Source organism: Vigna angularis, chromosome 2, assembly GCF_016808095.1.
Source record: "Vigna angularis cultivar LongXiaoDou No.4 chromosome 2, ASM1680809v1, whole genome shotgun sequence".
Classification (NCBI taxonomy): domain Eukaryota; kingdom Viridiplantae; phylum Streptophyta; class Magnoliopsida; order Fabales; family Fabaceae; genus Vigna; species Vigna angularis.
The window spans coordinates 10,643,893-10,661,885 of NC_068971.1; the positions used below are offsets into that span (position 1 = coordinate 10,643,893).

General features: G+C 33.5%; 1 protein-coding gene across 1 annotated transcript; it reads right to left on the bottom strand.

Annotated features, from left to right (window-relative positions):
- Positions 1-7,674: 7,674 nt before the first annotated feature.
- On the bottom strand, positions 7,675-17,993 carry LOC128195263 (uncharacterized). The gene is made up of 4 exons (XM_052872498.1): positions 17,973-17,993; positions 10,042-10,180; positions 9,485-9,583; positions 7,675-7,941 (listed from the first exon to the last, which is right to left on the bottom strand). The coding sequence occupies exons 1-4, from the start codon at positions 17,991-17,993 to the stop codon at positions 7,841-7,843; spliced, it is 360 nt and encodes a 119-aa protein (XP_052728458.1). The 3' UTR covers positions 7,675-7,840.

Consider the following 17,993-nt stretch of genomic DNA (forward strand, 5'->3'; position numbering starts at 1 on the left):
AGATTTGGAGGTAAGTGAGAATAAATTTGAAAGTAAAGTTTTTTAATGTGTCACATCAATCAAATCCTACACTAATTCTTACAAACTTTACTTCCAAATTCACTCTCACTTACCTCCAAATCTACTCAAATAAACAACAAAATAATTTACCTTCAAATCTCCTCAATCACTCTCCTCCAAATACATTCAAGTGATCAAAGTCTTGGAGAGGATTTTGATCAATTCAAAATATATATGAAAAACTTGTTACAATGAATTTTATTTTTTAAAGAGCTAGATGATGCAACAACAAGAGAATAATGGTAACGTGATTGAAAAAAAAATATTATAAGGTGGAAAAGAAATTAAAAAATAAAATAAATTTTTATTTAAGTAAAGTCAAATAAAAAAAATACATTTTTATCTTGAAAGTAGATTGGGGAAAGAGACAGAGTTCTCCTTGAAGTGGAAAACAAATTTTTTTATATCTTGAAAATATATTAATATTAAAAAAGTACCCATTTCAAATAAACCAGATGAAAAATAATACATTTGAATAATTACACCTGCAACAAATTATAAATAAAAGAAGGACAAAAATGATATTTTATATCAACTTCTTGCAAATCTCTTGTCATCTGGGGCGATAAATTAAACCTGCATCCCACTAATCTCCGCATTTCCTTCTCTCTAAATCATTGAAATTGAACATCACTTTATACTAAAATCCGTCTTCACCATTTCTCTTAAATAGTAAAATCAGTGCGAATGAACATTGCGTTAGTGTAATATTTATATTATAGTGTTTATGTCAGTATGTTTATTAAATCTTTTAGAGTAGTTTATATTGTTTGGGTTTAAGATATTTTCTAGACATAAATATCGTTTAGAATGTTATCCTAAACTTTGATAGACAATATTTTGTTAATCTTTTTGTTAAACTTTAAAATAAAAAATTCTTAAATGATCTTCTTTCAACACGCAATATCTATTTTGATGTATTTTATTATTTACACTTTTTTTGTAAAAATTAATAAAATGGCTAGAAATTGATTTTTGTGGTAAAACTTCTTTTAGTGTATATTTGATATTAAAGTCTTTACATTTGATATTATGGTAATAAATTTTGAGATACATAAATTTGGTAGAGATAATATTCAAACATTCATAACTTTTATTACAAAATTCAATTATGCACTGTACATGAAAGTTGCTAAAAAGAGGTGAAATATGTTGATCAATCTCCAACATCTTCAAAAAAATTCCATTTAGTAAAATTTTATTCATTTATTGTTTTGTGATTTTTAATCATTTTTGTACGTTTATTTAGTTTACATAGCTATACTCACTAGTAAAAAAAGTGGATACGAAAGCGCCCCATACGTCTCGGTTTCACCACACCCGAAGCGTATAAAAACGCGGTGGCAAACTCGTAATTAAAGCTACACTATATGCCTCGGTTCTCCCACACCCGTTGCCAAAAGCCCTATACGAACTCGGTTCTACCAAGAACTGAGGCATATGTGTCTGCCAGCAGACCTGTCAGCACACCTGCAACGAGCTACTAACTCGGTTCTGAACGAACGGAAGCGTAAAGTGAAGAATCGAACTCGGTTGCTGCAAGAACCGAGGTATATGAGTCTGCTGCACACCTACCAAACTGCAACCTCTGACGTTTGAGCTTCCGTTTATGCACCGGTTGATTCTAAACCGAGGTCGTAATGTATTTATGCCTCGGTTGTGTAAAAAACCGAGGCAGTAAGTCTCTGTTTAGGCACCAGTTTGATTTAAACCGAGGCAGTAAGCCTCTTTATGCACCGGTTAAGTGAAGAACCGAGGCATATATATTTAAATTACTTTCGCGAAAACCGCCCTCGTTCATCTTCTTCACAGAAACGTTACAGAGAAAAACGAAAACAGTGCCTTCGTTCATCTGCTCCGTCGCCCCTGTCGTCTCCTCCTCTCGGCGTTTGCTCCGTTTATCGTCGTCGTCTCCGGTGTGGTCGCGTGTGCCTCCGTTTGCGTCTGCCAAAGCTTCCGTCCGTTGTCTGCCTCGGCTTTGGTGGTTGCGGTTGCGGCTATGCTTCCTTCTCCGTCGCCGGTGCCGGTGCTGTGTTGGTTGCGTCTGCCTGTGCTTCCATTTCATTCACAGATTTCAATCTCCCCCAACTGCCACGCTCCCAGGTAATTGCACCGTAAACTTTCTCCATTTTGATTGTTTGTGTAATTTGTGATATTAGAAACTTTGGCATGTAAAACAGTAATAATTAATTAACCAAATTAATTAATTGGTTGTGATCAAGTAATTAAAACTAAGGAAAAAATAGGAATTGTTTTTATGTGTGGTATGAGATGAATATGAGAGTTATTTTAATGTGTAGATTATTATTGGTAGTATAGAAAAATGATATAAATATGAGGGTTATTTTAATGTGTAGATTATTATTGGTAGTGTAGAAAAATTTATTCTTGATAAACTTGATTTAATAAGGATATATATTCATCAAATCTTATGATATGCTTGAATATATTGTTTGTAACTGTGAATTAGCCTTAGTTTCCCGTTTAAGATTCAATACAAAAATTATTTACTATCTCCATATTTTTTTAACAAACATACTTTTTAGAAATGAAAATAGAGGAGATGGTAAAAATAATTTACAAGTATTGAATCTTGAATTGTCCGGTTGGACAGTTTAAGAAGAGTAATAACTTTTTCATAGTTTATTATGATATATCAATTTTAATATACATGTCTTAAATTTCACAAAAATTTGTCGTTGTGTTTTGTATTGATCTTCGGGTGCATATTTGAATGTGATTTATAATCACTTTCATTTCGTGTAACCTGAAGACCAATGCGAAATGCTGGCAAAATTTCGTGAAGATTAAGATATGTTGTTTAAAATTGATATGTTTAATAAACTAAAAAAAGCGAATCTTCTTGAATGGGATAGGGTCACACCTTGAATACAAACACGATGAAAGTGATCATTCAAGATTATTGAAATTGTGTAAACAATTTCAGTAAACATGCGTACGGATAGAGAGTGGATTAATTTACCCCGCATCAGCATTGAGTACGAGAGAGGGGTAGAAGACTTTATAGAGTTTGCGCAACGTAATGCGAGTACAAGTGGTGATGATGAAGTCAAGTTCAAATGTCCTTGTGTGAACTGTTTGAATGGGAGGAAGTTGAACGCAACTGATATTAGGGAACATCTTATCTGTGATGGTTTCATACGAAGTTATACAACATGGATATGGCACGGCGAATTAACAGACTTTCCAACTGTCTCTCGAAGTGAAAATGTTTATGATTCCACAATGGATATGGAAGATCAAGCAGAAGAAGAAAACTTAGAAGACATGATCCGCGATGTTGGCGCAGAAGCTTTTGCCCAAGCGCATGTGTATGAAACGATGTCCACTGATGCGGAGACTCCTTTGTATGCGGGTTCAACTAAGTTCACACGGTTGTCAGCGGTATTAAGGCTGATGAATTTAAAGGCGAGCAATGGATGGAGTGATAAGAGTTTTACAGAATTGTTGTCGTTGTTGAATGAAATGCTGCCAGATGGAAATACGTTACCCAATCGTAATTATGATGCCAAAAAAATTCTTTGTCCGATGGGTATGGAATATAAACGGATACATGCATGTCCGAATGATTGCATATTATATAGGAATGAGAATGAAGTTTTGATAAAGTGTCCAAAATGTGGGTTATCACGATACAAGTCAAAAAACGGTGAAGAAGGTGGCATCACAGAAAAGAATGGTTCTGCTTTGAAAGTAGTTTGGTACCTTCCACTAGTTGCCAGACTTAAGCGTTTGTTTGCGAATCCCAAAGACGCTAAAAACCTAAGATGGCATGCAGATGAGAGAACAACCGATGGGATGCTTCGTCATCCGGCTGATTCAAAGCAATGGAAAATTATTGATCAAGAATTCCCCCAATTTGGTGAAGAATGTAGAAATCTTAGGTTTGGCTTAGCTACTGATGGAATGAATCCATTTGGTAATTTAAGTACCAATCACAGTTGTTGGCCCGTTATACTGATAATTTACAATTTATCTCCTGGATTGTCCATGAAAAGAAAGTACATGATGTTGTCAATGTTGATATCTGGTCCAAAGCAGCCTGGAAATGACATCGATGTTTATCTAAGGCCACTAGTTGAAGACTTGAAGTTGTTGTGGGTTGATGGGGTTGAAATATTTGATGCCTTTGCTTCAGAAACTTTCATGATGCATGCCATGTTATTTTGCACCATTAATGACTTCCCAGCTTATGGTAATTTGTCGGGGTACAGTGTGAAGGATCATAAAGCATGTCCTATATGTGAAGAAAACACTGCAGCTCAACAATTAAAACACGGAAGGAAAACACTGCAGCTCAACAATTAAAACACTGCAGCATGTCCTATACTTGTTAGAAAATTCTGAAAATTTGTAGGGTCTTTTCTTATACCAAATAGAGATATATCAAACCTATATATATATATATATATATATATATATATATTAATATTCTATATTTCATGTTAGAAAAATATTTTGTCATTTGGATCTAGAGTAAAATAATGATTTGTTAAACTTCACTGTGCATTCTATTCATAAGGCTTCTTTCAAGTATCCTTTCTAATAATCTAAACATTTCATTAACTTTATACATTCAATCCAAGTCACCTTAATTATCACAAAATTTTAGAAAGATATATAATATAAATAATTAAACTTAGGTACCATTGTTTTAAATATTTGTTGAAGAAAAATTATTAAAAACTGCAAAATTTATTAAATTTTGACCAATTTGCCCACTTCGTCCTGCTTATGACGCAACAAATTGACAAATTAAGTGAACTGTGATATTTCATAATGACAAGTTCAAAAATTTGATTTAACTTGATTCTATTCATTCGGATAGGCGGATCGATCCGTAGAACCCAGCCCACTTTATTACCTGTAATTATATTATATTTGGATGTTTTCAATTTAAATTTATTTTATTTAAAAGATAAGTTAATGTAATTAGTTTTATTTTTAAATTCAAAATAATAACATTAATATAATGACATTGTAAGAATCGAGAATTGTGTGTGGGAATAATAAAATCGAATGATTATATTAAAATAATATTATTATATAAAAGAAAATTTCAAATGTTCGTCCCATTTTCTGGTACAACCATTTCTCTCGAAATCTTCTCCTTTTTTCTTTTCTCATCCTTCTCTCTAAAAATCTCTCATCTTACATCATCTGATTTTCAATCAAACCGAACTTAAGTAATCCTGGAGTCAAAAATATCATTTTCCATCGACCAAAGTCTTGTTTAGAGCTGTGAGCTATAGGTGTTCTTGGGATATTTTGGAAGTGTGAACAAATTTCTGAAAGGGCAGAAGATTCTCGTTCGGTTAAGAGGTAAGGGAAGCTAGTTAATTTAATTGTGATTTTCTATATATGAAATTATTGTTTGGATGATTGCATGTGTGTAACTTGAATGTTTGATTGAATTATGTTGAATCTGTGAATGCTGGAACCTATGAACTGGTTGGAGTTGTTAGCAAAATGATGAAGATGAAGTTTTGATGATGTCCAAACTAAGTCAAGACCAATCAAGAATCAAAATGATTTGAAGATTTGTATTGTGATGGAAAGCTTTTGTAATACTCTTAGAAATATGTATAGGACTTAGATCAGAAAAAGAAAAGTGTTTTGTAAAATGACTATAGTAAATCATTGCAACAAAACACTATAGTACTATTCACATGAATAGTAACACTATTCACGTGAATAGTGACGGTTAACGGTAAGAGTATCGCACTTAACACGGACGTTGGAGAAACTAGTCGTTGAATAAACTAGCCGTTTATGACCATTGAAGAAACTAGCCGTTTATGACCGTTGGACAAACTAGCCGTTTATGGCCGTTGGAGAAACTAGCCGTTAAGTTTGTCTTTTAGTGAATGGAAGCCTATAAGTATAATGGAAGGCTTCATTTTGTAAAACAGAAACTCTTCCCTTGTGCTCAAATACTCAGAAATTCTTGAGACTTGTGTGTTCTTGTTCGGCTTGTGAAACTCGTGTCTGTGGAGCTGGTGAAGTGTTGCTACGGTGACAGAGGAAATAGCCGGTTCATCCTTGGTGTGTCTAAGGAGGTGTTCGGAAGAGAATCATCCTTCGTGAAGTATTCGGAGGAGGTGTTCATCCTTTGTGAAGACTCAAAGGAGGTGTAGTTTCATCTCTTGTGGTATCAAGAGAGGTGGTTTCTAAACTCTTACAAATTGTATCTCTGTGATTGTAGTTTGAAATTGTTTTGTGATTAGTGAATTGTTTATCTTGTTTTGAGATAAGCGACTGGACGTAGGATTGGTAAGATCCGAACCAGGATAAAATCATCTGTGCAAATTTCTCTCAACCTTACTCTTGCTTTATTTGTCTTTATTAATTGCTAAGTAAGTTTAATTGAGTAGAAATTAAAAGGCACACGTTAGTATTAAAAACCCTCTTGGTTTGTTATTCCACGCTAATAATTCCGCTGCAGCCGCTCTGACAATTGGTATCAGAGCTTGCTTTGATAGTCATTCAAATGGCAGGATCACATCAAACCTTCGCAGAGGGTGCTTCTATCAATAGACCACCACTATTCACAGGTGAAAATTACGCATTTTGGAAGGTCAGAATGCAAATTTTTATGGAATCTATTGATATAGATATTTGGGATGCTGTTGCATTTGGTCCTTTTGTTCCAACTAACAACATGCAGGAACCAAAGCCCCGTGACCAATGGACTGCTGAAGATAAGAAAAAATTTGGTAATGATGTAAAAGCTCGTAATATTATTTCATCTGCTTTAACTGTTGACGAGTTTTACAGGATTTCTGTTTGTAAAACTGCACAAGAAATGTGGGAAGTACTTAGAGTAACCCACGAAGGTACAGATGCTGTTAAGAGAGCTAGAAAGAATACCTTAATCCAGGAATACGAGATGTTCAGGATGAAGCAAGGGGAAACAATAGTAGATGTTCAGAAACGCTTCACCAACACCGTAAACCATCTTATTGGACTAGGTAAGTCTTTCGATACTGATGAGCTTAATATAAAAATCTTGAAGTCTTTAGACAGATCGTGGCAACCAAAGGTGACTGCAATCTCGGAGTCACAAAATCTCAACACAATGACTATGGCGGCATTATTTGGAAAGTTGAGAGAGCATGAACTTGACCTCGGAAGACTAGATAAAGAAGAAGCAAAAGCAAAAACTAAGAAAAAGAGTCTAGCCTCACTACAAGAAAAATCGTTATTATCTACCGCCAAAATCCGTATAAAACTTCAAAAATCCGTATATAAAATAGTATTACATACGGCTTATATACGGACAGAAATCCGTATATAAAATGATCGTAGCTAATATTATATACGGATGTTTCCGTATATAATTACATACGGAAAAATCCGTATGTAATTATATACGGAAAAATCCGTATATAAAATCCGTATATAATTACATACAAAAAAATCCGTATATAATTATATACGGAAAAATCCGTATGTAACATTGTTTATAGAAAAAATTGTTTTATTCAACACCTGCACATACATTGATTACAATTAAACTTGTAATAACAACCAACCATCACAATAACTTTTATTTAACACCATATCAAACATTTCACATTAAGAATAGATATATATTACTTAAAAATCATTATCAAATAAGTTTACAAAATGTCTAATATTCATAAATAGATTGTACTGTTCCTAAGATGTTAAACAATATAAATTCTACAATTAATAACATGTCAAACAACATAGAATGACAAGTCTATAATTTCCTAATAATCACTAAGGATTTTGTTCATCTTGGATTGATATTGTCGTTGCACTCCATCACCGTGATAACAACTTCACCACATTGCATTTTCCCTTTAAGGTTATTGGCCAATAACCACATTGCATCTGTAAAAAATAGAAAGCTTTAAAACAAAGATATTCTGCACCATTTTAACCAAAACAGCAAGACTTTTTGGGCAGCAAACAGCAAAGTTTTAATTGCAATAATAGCATCCAGAACAGCCCAAACAGCAAGGTATTAGGTGCAATAACAGCAAAGGTTTTATGTAGATTTTACAGCAAAGACAGCAAAAGTTTTATGCAAATTTTACAGCAAAGACAGCAAAGGTTTTATGCAGATTTTACAGCAAAGACAGCAAAGGTTTTATGCAGATTTTACAGCAAAGACAGTAAAGATTTTATGCAGATTTTACAGCAAAGACAACAAAGGTTTTATGCAGATTTTACAGCAAAGACAGCAATTTTTTTAGTGTAGCATTTATGTAGTCTATACAGCAAAGACAACAATATATAAACAAAATTTATAGCAGCTAACAGGAAGTCTTCGTGACAGCAAACAATAAGGTTTTTTTTTATACAGAATTTTCTTTCTAAAGAAGCTTCCCAACATATCATATTAGTGTCTTTACTCATTAGTGATGATCTTACCCCCTGCCCTACCAGTTCATACTATATCCAATTATTTAATCACTAAAAAAATTATGGTTCATCAATTTTCTAACATATCAAGAGTTCATTTCACTGTTCTCATTTAATCAAAGCATACATTGACTAATATAATATTCTAGCAATTCCAAGTACTTTTCTTCCAAAACTAATTTATAATCAAGTCATACTTGGCTCTTCACTAATCATTCTAAAACCCATATATTGAGTTTTTGTAATTTTAACCGAACAGTACGTGAAAGCATAGCATCTCCATTCCCTAACTTATACAAACTCAATTCAAGGAATAAAGACAATTCATTCACCACTTTTAAATTCGCGTCCCAATATTACTTGTTTTCTTTTCTCATGATTTTAATAGATTAAAATAAACCACACATCACCACTCAAATATCAACAATTCTTTACCTTAACCCATTTTCTGAATTTTGTTTTTAGGTCTTGATTCCACGTAGTTCAAACAGTACCCATTTACACTACACCTATATTATCCCTATGTTACTCTTTCCAACTCAATTATTCATTACTACCCCAAATTCCAACTGCATCAAACTTGTTCCCCTGTTTTCATTCGAACATAATTGCTTCCTCTCACGTCCCATTACACAATGGATTCCAGGATTTGATGGCTTCTAGGCGAGGAAGAAGAAATGAGAAGAGAGAATAAGAAAAAGGAAAAGAGGAACATTCAACTTTGAAACCTAAACACAGAACTTGAGATTCAAGAATGAACAATCTCATATTAGCTCTCTTAGACATTTAAACAAACAATTTATGAACAAAATCACAAAATAGAACTCAAGACAGTAATGAACGAAAACAAAATGCAGGTTACAACAGATCAAAACATAAAAGGAAAAGTAACATTAACAACGCGGAAAAATTGAAGAAAACTCAACAAGCAGATACACAAAAATCAAAACAGAGAACAATCAACTTGAATCAATTGAAGACAAACAAATAGAAACAAGGAAAGCAATACTTATCTCTGGTAGCATGCTCCATCGTGCTTCATGGAAGAGCCTCCAAGGAGATGACCAAAAGAGCGACGCGGGCTCGACTTGAACTCCTTCGAAGCTTCCTTGTTGAGCAAACGCAGCAAAATAATGAGACGAACTCGAGATCGAGAGCGAAACGGAGAATGAACAGAAGAAAATATTAAAAAACCCTAAACAAACGAATAGAAGCTGGAACAATTGGGGAAAAACTCTAAAAGGGAGAACGAACCCTAATCTAGACCGAAAGAACCCTAAAAATGGGGAGAAACTCAATATGAACCGATTAATCAGTTCAAACGCAAGATTGATCGGTACAAAAGTGTTTAAACAGCGCAAATGCAGGTTTAATCGATGGAAATCGAAGAGCAAACGGTAGAAAGGGTTTTAATCAGTAGAAAAGTGCTTTTAATCGGTTAAAAATGAAGGAAAAGTAAAGAGGAGGACAAAACCCTAGGATTCAGAGGTGGTTATGCATATGAAAGTGAAAGTAAAAGGAAGAAATGAAGATTATGAGGATGAAGTGATTCTGTGATGAACAAACCTGTGGATGGTTGAGAGGCGCTCTCGAGAGAAAACAAAGAAGACGCGAGGCAGTGAATGAAAATGAAATGTGGTTGAACAGAGAGGTGAAAATACGCATGGTTGAAGATGCACGAATGAAAACTTGCGAACGAGAAGCTCTAAAGTAGCTGCCTCTTGTGTTAGGTTAATTAATTTTTTAATTTTTTATTATTATTTATTTTATAATCCGTATATAATATCCGTCTATAATAAAATTTTTATCTACGAATTAGATCCGTATATAATAATCCGTATGTAAATGACATTTTTCTTGTAGTGCCTTGAAATCTGAGGTAGAAAAGAGCAAGAGCAAAATGGAAGATGAAGATTTAGAAGATGAAGAAAATTTGAGACTCATGATGAAAAGGCTCAACAGGTTCATGAAATCAAAAGACAAAGGAAGATTAAAATTCGAAAAGAAAGAAAATCAAGGATCTTCCTCACACTATAAATGTTATGGTTGTGGAGAAAGGGGGCACTTAAAAGCAGACTGCCCAAATCAAAAGAAAAAGAAAAAGAAAGTCTACATCGCATGGGACGATGACAACGAAACAATTTCCGATTTGAGCGAATCTAATGAAGAAGCAAACATCTGTTTAGTGGTGAACGACGACGCTGGAAGCCAAGTAAGTACATCTAGCGATTCTGATAATTATAGTCAAATTAGTGAAGATGAATTGCATGAAACTTATGCTGCTTTAATAGTAGAATCTGAAAAATTAGATAAAGCTCATAACAAATTGCAAAAAGGATTTCAAAAATTTAAAATTAAATTTTGAAAATATTTCTGAAGAAAATAAAAATTTGAAATCAGACTTTGAAAATATTCTTGAAGAAAATAAAAATTTAAAATTAAATTTTGAAAATATTTTTGAAGAAAATAAAGATTTGAAAAATAAAGTTTTATTTCTTGAAAAGGGTAAATTTACTAGTAGTGATGAATGTGCTTCTTGTGAAAATTTTAAGAAACTACTAGAACATACAACCTTAGGAGAATGTAGTAAAAATAATGAAAATAAGGTTGTTAACAATAAGTATGTTCCTAAAATTAAAAATAAACATAATAATAGAACCCGTAGAACATGGGTAGAAAAAGGAACAACTTATAGGAACACAAACTTTGTATCATGCTTTTATTGTATGAAAAAGGGTCATACTTCAAATAAATGTAAAATTAAGCATTATGGTGTTCCAAGTGGTAGATATGTTTGGGTTGTAAAATGATTTCTTTTTTCTAAATCTAACCCAAAGGACCCATACAAGTAGTTGGGTACCTATTGTTTAATACTTAAGAATTTCTTTAAAACAAAATTTAAGAAAATTTTTATTCCAAGACCGGTAAAACTATTTTTTTTGGATATCTTCTAATATACAAAGCATATATAGTTTTCAATCGGAAAACATTTGAAATAGAAGAATGTCTGCATGTTGTCTTTGATGAAATTGTAGACCTTGAGGCAAAACCTCTTGAGTCAATTGAATTACATGCAGGCAATGTTGAAGAATTGTAGAAGACAACAATTGAAAGCGAAGAATGATGAAGATCTAAACAATGTTTTATAAGTTCTTTATCCTAAAATTATTTGCTTTAAATACCCTATTGTGTATGTTTGAATGAATCTTTAAATTTGAAATATTTTTAGCTCATATGCATACATGCTTTTATTAAGGGGGAGTATTATCTTAGGGGGAGAACATCAAACACAACTTTTTAATTATGATCAAAAAGGGGGAGAAAATGTTTAAAGCTTATTTGCTTATTTGTGTTTATTCACTAATGCACTTTTTCTTCCATAAGTTGTGTTTTATCCAGATTATTACTAAAAGCTTTAAATCAAAGGAGTTTTTGATCATCATCAAAAAGGGGGAGATTGTTAGCAAAATGATGAAGATGAAGTTTTGATGATGTCCAAACCAAGTCAAGACCAATCAAGAATCAAAATGATTTGAAGATTTGTATTGTGATGGAAAGCTTTTGTAATACTCTTAGAAATATGTATAGGACTTAGATCAGAAAAAGAAAAGTGTTTTGTAAAATGACTATAGTAAATCATTGCAACAAAACACTATAGTACTATTCACATGAATAGTAACACTATTCACGTGAATAGTGACGGTTAACGGTAAGAGTATCGCACTTAACACGGACGTTGGAGAAACTAGTCGTTGAATAAACTAGCCGTTTATGACCATTGAAGAAACTAGCCGTTTATGACCGTTGGACAAACTAGCCGTTTATGGCCGTTGGAGAAACTAGCCGTTAAGTTTGTCTTTTAGTGAATGGAAGCCTATAAGTATAATGGAAGGCTTCATTTTGTAAAACAGAAACTCTTCCCTTGTGCTCAAATACTCAGAAATTCTTGAGACTTGTGTGTTCTTGTTCGGCTTGTGAAACTCGTGTCTGTGGAGCTGGTGAAGTGCTGCTACGGTGACAGAGGAAATAGCCGGTTCATCCTTGGTGTGTCTAAGGAGGTGTTCGGAAGAGAATCATCCTTCGTGAAGTATTCGGAGGAGGTGTTCATCCTTTGTGAAGACTCAAAGGAGGTGTAGTTTCATCTCTTGTGGTATCAAGAGAGGTGGTTTCTAAACTCTTACAAATTGTATCTTTGTGATTGTAGTTTGAAATTGTTTTGTGATTAGTGAATTGTTTATCTTGTTTTGAGATAAGCGACTGGACGTAGGATTGGTAAGATCCGAACCAGGATAAAATCATCTGTGCAAATTTCTCTCAACCTTACTCTTGCTTTATTTGTCTTTATTAATTGCTAAGTAAGTTTAATTGAGTAGAAATTAAAAGGCACACGTTAGTATTAAAAACCCTCTTGGTTTGTTATTCCACGCTAATAATTCCGCTGCAGCCGCTCTGACAGGAGTTTCTCTACATAAGTGTCCGGTTTGTTCTAAACTTAAGAAAATGGGTATGTGAATATGATAGTTTGGGGTTGGGAGTGAAATCTAGTATGAGACATTTTGGGATGATGTTAGAATGATTTTAGGTACCTTTGGATAGGCTTAAAATGGTATATGAATCATGTTTAGAGGATTAGAAGTTGGGAAGTGGTAGAAATTGGTGAAGATAATTGTTTATCATAATTCTGCAGTTATTCTGCAGAATTATGCAGATCGCCGAGTGTCATTCATTGACCTTTCGGCTTTCTTCTTGTGTTCGGTCTTAACTGAGTTCCACTTCTGTAGAGCTTTTCAGTTAATGATCGATTGGTCTTGTACTAGTATTATGCTTTAGTAGTGATCGGTCATAGTGGGTGTGTGGTCTTTTAGTAGCAATCATTATTAGTGGATTGTGTGGTCTCTTAGTAGTGATCGGTCATAGTGGGTGTGTGGTCTCTTAGTAGTGATCGTTATTAGTGGATTGTGTGGTCTCTAGTAGCGATCGGTCATAGTGGGTGTGTGGTCTCTTAATAGCGATTGTTACTAGTGAATTGTGTGGTCTCTTAGTAGTGTTCGTTCTTATACTAGTTCTCGATCGCGTGCTTGTATTCGGTCTTAATTACGCTCGGCCTCTCATGGGCCTTACTTGTTAATGACCGTCCGGTGATATTTTAGTAATCAATTTCAACTCTAAGTGTTCGGCCTAAGCTATAGGTGTTCGGCCTAAGCCATAAGTGTTTGGTCCTCTAGTTATAAGTTAGTAATAGTGTTCGACCTTCTCGTTAGTTGTATCTATTATTGATCGTTCGATGTTCTTTAGGTAGTGAGAGAACGATCGGTCTCCAACATTCACAGAGTGTTCGATCTTGTTCATATGTGTTTGGTTATTTATGTTCGACTTATATTTATTCCAATGTGTTAGGATAATTAATTGTTCCAATTGCTTTGATGGTTGATGTATGTGTTACCAATAAGGAGTATTGGTAAATCATGAAGAAATTTGTTTTGATGATGTTGCAAGAAGTTTTAGTTGAAGAAGATATTAGAATTAGTTAAAAGCAATTTGTAGAAATTAAATGTAGTAGGAAATTCTTGTAAACTTTGTAAACTTGCATTTTTAACTGCAATAATCGATTATGGAATGACAATAATCGATTATCACAGAGTCATACAGGAATAATCGATTATCACATCATATAATCGATTATTACATTTTGAAAACCCTGTAACGGACTTGAATAATCGATTATCACTTTTGATAATCGATTATCAGTGGCAGTTGGGAGATGTCTTTTCAGTTTTTTGACCCTGCACGAAACTAGGCTTATAAATAGAGGTCTTCACAGCTCTTAGAAAGAACTTTTCAATTGAGAGTATTAGAGCTTTATGCCTAAGGGAAGCTCTCTGTGAGTGAAAAAGATCTATGCCATTTTGAGAATACAGTTTGTCTGAGGAAGTTCTCAAAGTGATAGAGTGCTCTTGCCTGGTCTTATGAATAGGAAAAGCTCGCGTTTTGTGTGTCAAAGGTCGGAGCGGTTCTCTTCAAGTTGGCTGAGCAGGTTCTTCCGTTCGTTTGTCGAAGGAAGGTGTTTTCTATTCCTTGCTTATTTTGATTATCTGATTGTAATCTGCAAACCATATTTTTAGTGAAAAAGGTTAATCACTATCTATAGTGATTAACGACTGGACGTAGAATCTTTTGATTCGAACCAGGATAAAAATTCTGTGTTGATTTTCTTTATCCCTAAACTCTTAGCACATCAACCGTTCGATAAAAGTTCACTAAGAAAATCAATTTTTGAAACCGATTATTTTAACTTGTGTTGTGCTCGTTACACGCTTTCCGCTATCTATATTTTATTCCGCTGCGCAACTCTATAACGGTACCGATTGTTCCAACAATTGGTATCAGAGCTTGCTTTGATAGTTTTTCAAATTTTTCGAAAATGGGCGGTCATAACCAAGTTTATGCTGAGGGTGCTTCTATTTATAGACCTCCTTTGTTTACGGGGGAAAATTATGCGTTTTGGAAAATAAGAATGCAAATATTTTTGGAGTCTATTGACAGGGGTATTTGGGAAGTTGTTATGAATGGACCAATTGTTCCCACTATTTTTGTAAATGATATGCAGGTAGAAAAACCATTTTTACAGTGGACTATGGATGAAAATAGAATGGCACAATATGATGTTAGGGCTAGGAACATAATTTTATCTACACTAACCCTTGATGATTTTTTCAAAGTTTCTGTTTATGAAAGTGCTCAGGAAATGTGGGAATTTTTAAGAGTTACTCATGATAAAGTCACAGATGTTGTTAAGTTGACGTTGTCTGATTCAAGCTCCTCAAGCTCAAACAATTCAAATAAGCAAGAAAATCTATGCTTAATGGCCAGCAATGAATCATCTAAAAGCCAACTCTTGAAGAAAAAGAAGGACAATCAAGGCTCCTCATCAAGCTTTAAATGTTATGGATGTGGTGAAAGAGGCCATATAAAAGTCGTTTGTCCAATTATCAAGAAATTTCACAAAAAGAAGAAGGTTCACATTGCTTGGGTTGATAATGACTCAAGTAGTTCAAGTGATTCTGTTGAAGAAACAAACTTATGTTTGACAGCTAATGTTGATGACACTGCAAGCCAAGTAAGTTGTTCTAATTCTGAATCTAGTGAATTTGATTTGCAAAAAGCTTTTCTTGAATTGCTTGATGAATCTGAAAAATTGAATGCTGCTCATAAAAATTTGAAAAAGGAATTTAAAGAATTGCGAATTAAATATGAGAAGGCATTAGATGAGGAAATAAGTTTGAGAAATAATTGCAACTTGGAAATGAAAGAGTCTTCAAATGTTGAACATCCTATTGAATGTCTTTCATGTAAGAGTTATATGCTTGATATTGATATTCTTGAAAATCTTCTTGAAGTTGAAACTAGAAATAATAATATTGAAATGCCTATAACTGTTAGAAAGGTTTATAAAAACAAAAGTGTTTTTAAAAGTAAGAACAAAATTAAAAGAACCCGTAGGGTATGGGTTGAAAAAGAAACTGTGTCTTATAGAAACCAAAATGTTGTCACATGCTTTTATTGTATGAAAAAGGGGCACACTTCTAACAAATGTAGAATTAAACATTTTGATGTTCCAAATGGAAAATATGTTTGGATTCATGTTATAAAGTAAATTGTCTCTAACCTCAAAGGACCCAAATGAGATTATGGGGACCAAAACTCTATTGTTTGGTTTTGCAGGTTAATTTTTCAAAAGGAAAAGAAGACTCTATGGTATCCTGGTATTTTTTTAAGAGCTTTGAAATAATTTATGAATGTTAGATGTGTCTTAGGTTGAAAATTTGGCCCAAATTTGTGTTTTTCGGAAATTAACGTAAATAATCGATTACCAAGGGTAATAATCGATTATCTCATCCTCAAAAATTTGGATTTTGACAATTTGGCTCGCACATAATCGATTATTTAAAGTAATAATCGATTATCTTAAGTCACAGCGTAAAAAAAAAAAAGAAAAAAAAAACTTTTTAAATTTTTTTTTGAGTCTTTTTTTTAAAAGGGATTATTACATTCAGGGGAAGATATATGAGTTTGTTAGATATCTTTTTTTTTTATCTCTATTATGGATTAATTAATATTGTTTGTACTTCTTAATTAGAGTTGAATTTCTGTTTTTCTTATATTCCATGAGGTATTCTATTCTTTCATGCTATAAAATTTCAATTTTATTTCTGTTTTGAAATGCATCAATTCTTTTGTTGAGGGGGAGAAAAATTTGAGGGCGAGTTTTTCCACTTTTTTACTTTTTGCTTATGATCAAAAAGGGGGAGAAAACTTCTAATTTAAGTAGTGCAATTATTACTAACATGTTTGTAAGTATGGAATCTGTGCAGGAAATTAGAAATGCTTTTAACAAATTGAATTTTTGATCATCATCAAAAAGGGGGAGATTGTTACCAATAAGGAGTATTGGTAAATCATGAAGAAATTTGTTTTGATGATGTTGCAAGAAGTTTTAGTTGAAGAAGATATTAGAATTAGTTAAAAGCAATTTGTAGAAATTAAATGTAGTAGGAAATTCTTGTAAACTTTGTAAACTTGCATTTTTAACTGCAATAATCGATTATGGAATGACAATAATCGATTATCACAGAGTCATACAGGAATAATCGATTATCACATCATATAATCGATTATTACATTTTGAAAACCCTGTAACGGACTTGAATAATCGATTATCACTTTTGATAATCGATTATCAGTGGCAGTTGGGAGATGTCTTTTCAGTTTTTTGACCCTGCACGAAACTAGGCTTATAAATAGAGGTCTTCACAGCTCTTAGAAAGAACTTTTCAATTGAGAGTATTAGAGCTTTGTGCCTAAGGGAAGCTCTCTGTGAGTGAAAAGGATCTATGCCATTTTGAGAATACAGTTTGTCTGAGGAAGTTCTCAAAGTGATAGAGTGCTCTTGCCTGGTCTTGTGAATAGGAGAAGCTCGCGTTTTGTGTGTCAAAGGTCAGAGCGGTTCTCTTCAAGTTGGTTGAGCAGGTTCTTCCGTTCGTTTGTCGAAGGAAGGTGTTTTCTATTCCTTGCTTATTTTGATTATCTGATTGTAATCTGCAAACCATATTTTTAGTGAAAAAGGTTAATCACTATCTATAGTGATTAACGACTGGACGTAGAATCTTTTGATTCGAACCAGGATAAAAATTCTGTGTTGATTTTCTTTATCCCTAAACTCTTAGCACATCAACCGTTCAATAAAAGTTCACTAAGAAAATCAATTTTTGAAACCGATTATTTTAACTTGTGTTGTGATCGTTACACGCTTTCCGCTATCTATATTTTATTCCGCTGCGCAACTCTATAACGGTACCGATTGTTCCAACAGTATGCATTATCATAAGGGTGTCAAATTGAAAGTATGGTATGATGTTCCAACTGGTATGAAAGAGAATTCCAAGGAGGAATGTCTCAATTATTGATTATCAAGGTGGTGGTAAAGTATGAATATGTACAGCGAAATCCACAGCATTCAT

Bases quoted from the DNA above. Each gene is read 5' to 3' on its own strand.
- LOC128195263 (XM_052872498.1), bottom strand. From the start codon at position 17,993: ATGAATGCTGTGGATTTCGCT. The intron at 10,181-17,972 runs GTACATATTCAT...CAGCTACTTTAG, and splicing joins TGAATGCTGTGGATTTCGCT to AGCTTCTCGTTCGCAAGTTT. The intron at 9,584-10,041 runs GTTTGTTCATCA...TTGCTCAACAAG, and splicing joins CGCCTCTCAACCATCCACAG to GAAGCTTCGAAGGAGTTCAA.